This window comes from Acanthisitta chloris, unplaced genomic scaffold (genome assembly GCF_000695815.1).
Source record: "Acanthisitta chloris isolate BGI_N310 unplaced genomic scaffold, ASM69581v1 scaffold42970, whole genome shotgun sequence".
Classification (NCBI taxonomy): domain Eukaryota; kingdom Metazoa; phylum Chordata; class Aves; order Passeriformes; family Acanthisittidae; genus Acanthisitta; species Acanthisitta chloris.
In genome coordinates, this window is record NW_008652992.1 from 315 (window position 1) to 1019 (window position 705).

Consider the following 705-nt stretch of genomic DNA (forward strand, 5'->3'; position numbering starts at 1 on the left):
GGACAGGGACACCAGAGGTGTCAGGCACAGCCCTGCCCCCCCGAGGGACCCCCCCAACCTTCACCCCACCTACATGGAGCCAATGAAGGCCACGTCGAACCAGAAGGCCAAGCCATGCACCAGCCCTGAGTGCAGCATGTGGAATTTGAAGGGTATTTCTATCCTGGAGGACAAAGCAGAGCCATTATGGGGAGGAGTTGAACCCCTCAACCCCTGGAGTGCCCGAGGGAAGTAGGGGTTCAGCCAGGACCCTCCAGGTGTCACTCACCTGTGCAAGTCACCCTCCTTGGCTTCCAAGAAGTTCACGGTGTATTTGACGGATTTGGCCATTAAGATCCGGATATCAAAGGTGTCCTGAGGGCGAGGAGATGGAGGTCAGCTCTGGGACCCCTTCAGACTGCTCAGAGCCCCCCAGCTGGCTGCCTGTCCCCAGTGTGGGGACCTCAGGGCCACTCACCACCACAGGCTGCCTGAAGTACTCGTCCACGGCTGCCCCGCGGAGCGCGGAAAGGTCGACGCCGTGGAAGGACGGCTGGTACCTGCGCGGGTCAGGTGTGAGGGGCAGGGGATGGGGGTCTGGAGCATCCCCCCTGCTCCCAGAGCACGGGATGGGTTGGGATCTTCTCCCTCAGGGCACAAGATGGGTCGGGACCGTGTCCTCCCAGGGCAGGGCAAGGGGTTGGCATCATGTCCCCAGTGGGGCAG

At 62.3% G+C, this 705-nt stretch overlaps 1 protein-coding gene across 1 annotated transcript in view; it reads right to left on the minus strand.

Moving 5' to 3' along the window:
• The window catches only part of LOC103806338 (histone-arginine methyltransferase CARM1-like), a gene marked incomplete at both ends in the record, with an annotated part of 2598 nt that overhangs the window by 143 nt on the left and 1750 nt on the right, over nucleotides 1-705 (minus strand). The window contains 3 exon segments of the mRNA XM_009079027.1: nucleotides 74-163; nucleotides 269-354; nucleotides 458-539. Coding sequence (XP_009077275.1) covers nucleotides 74-163; nucleotides 269-354; nucleotides 458-539 — 258 coding nt within the window.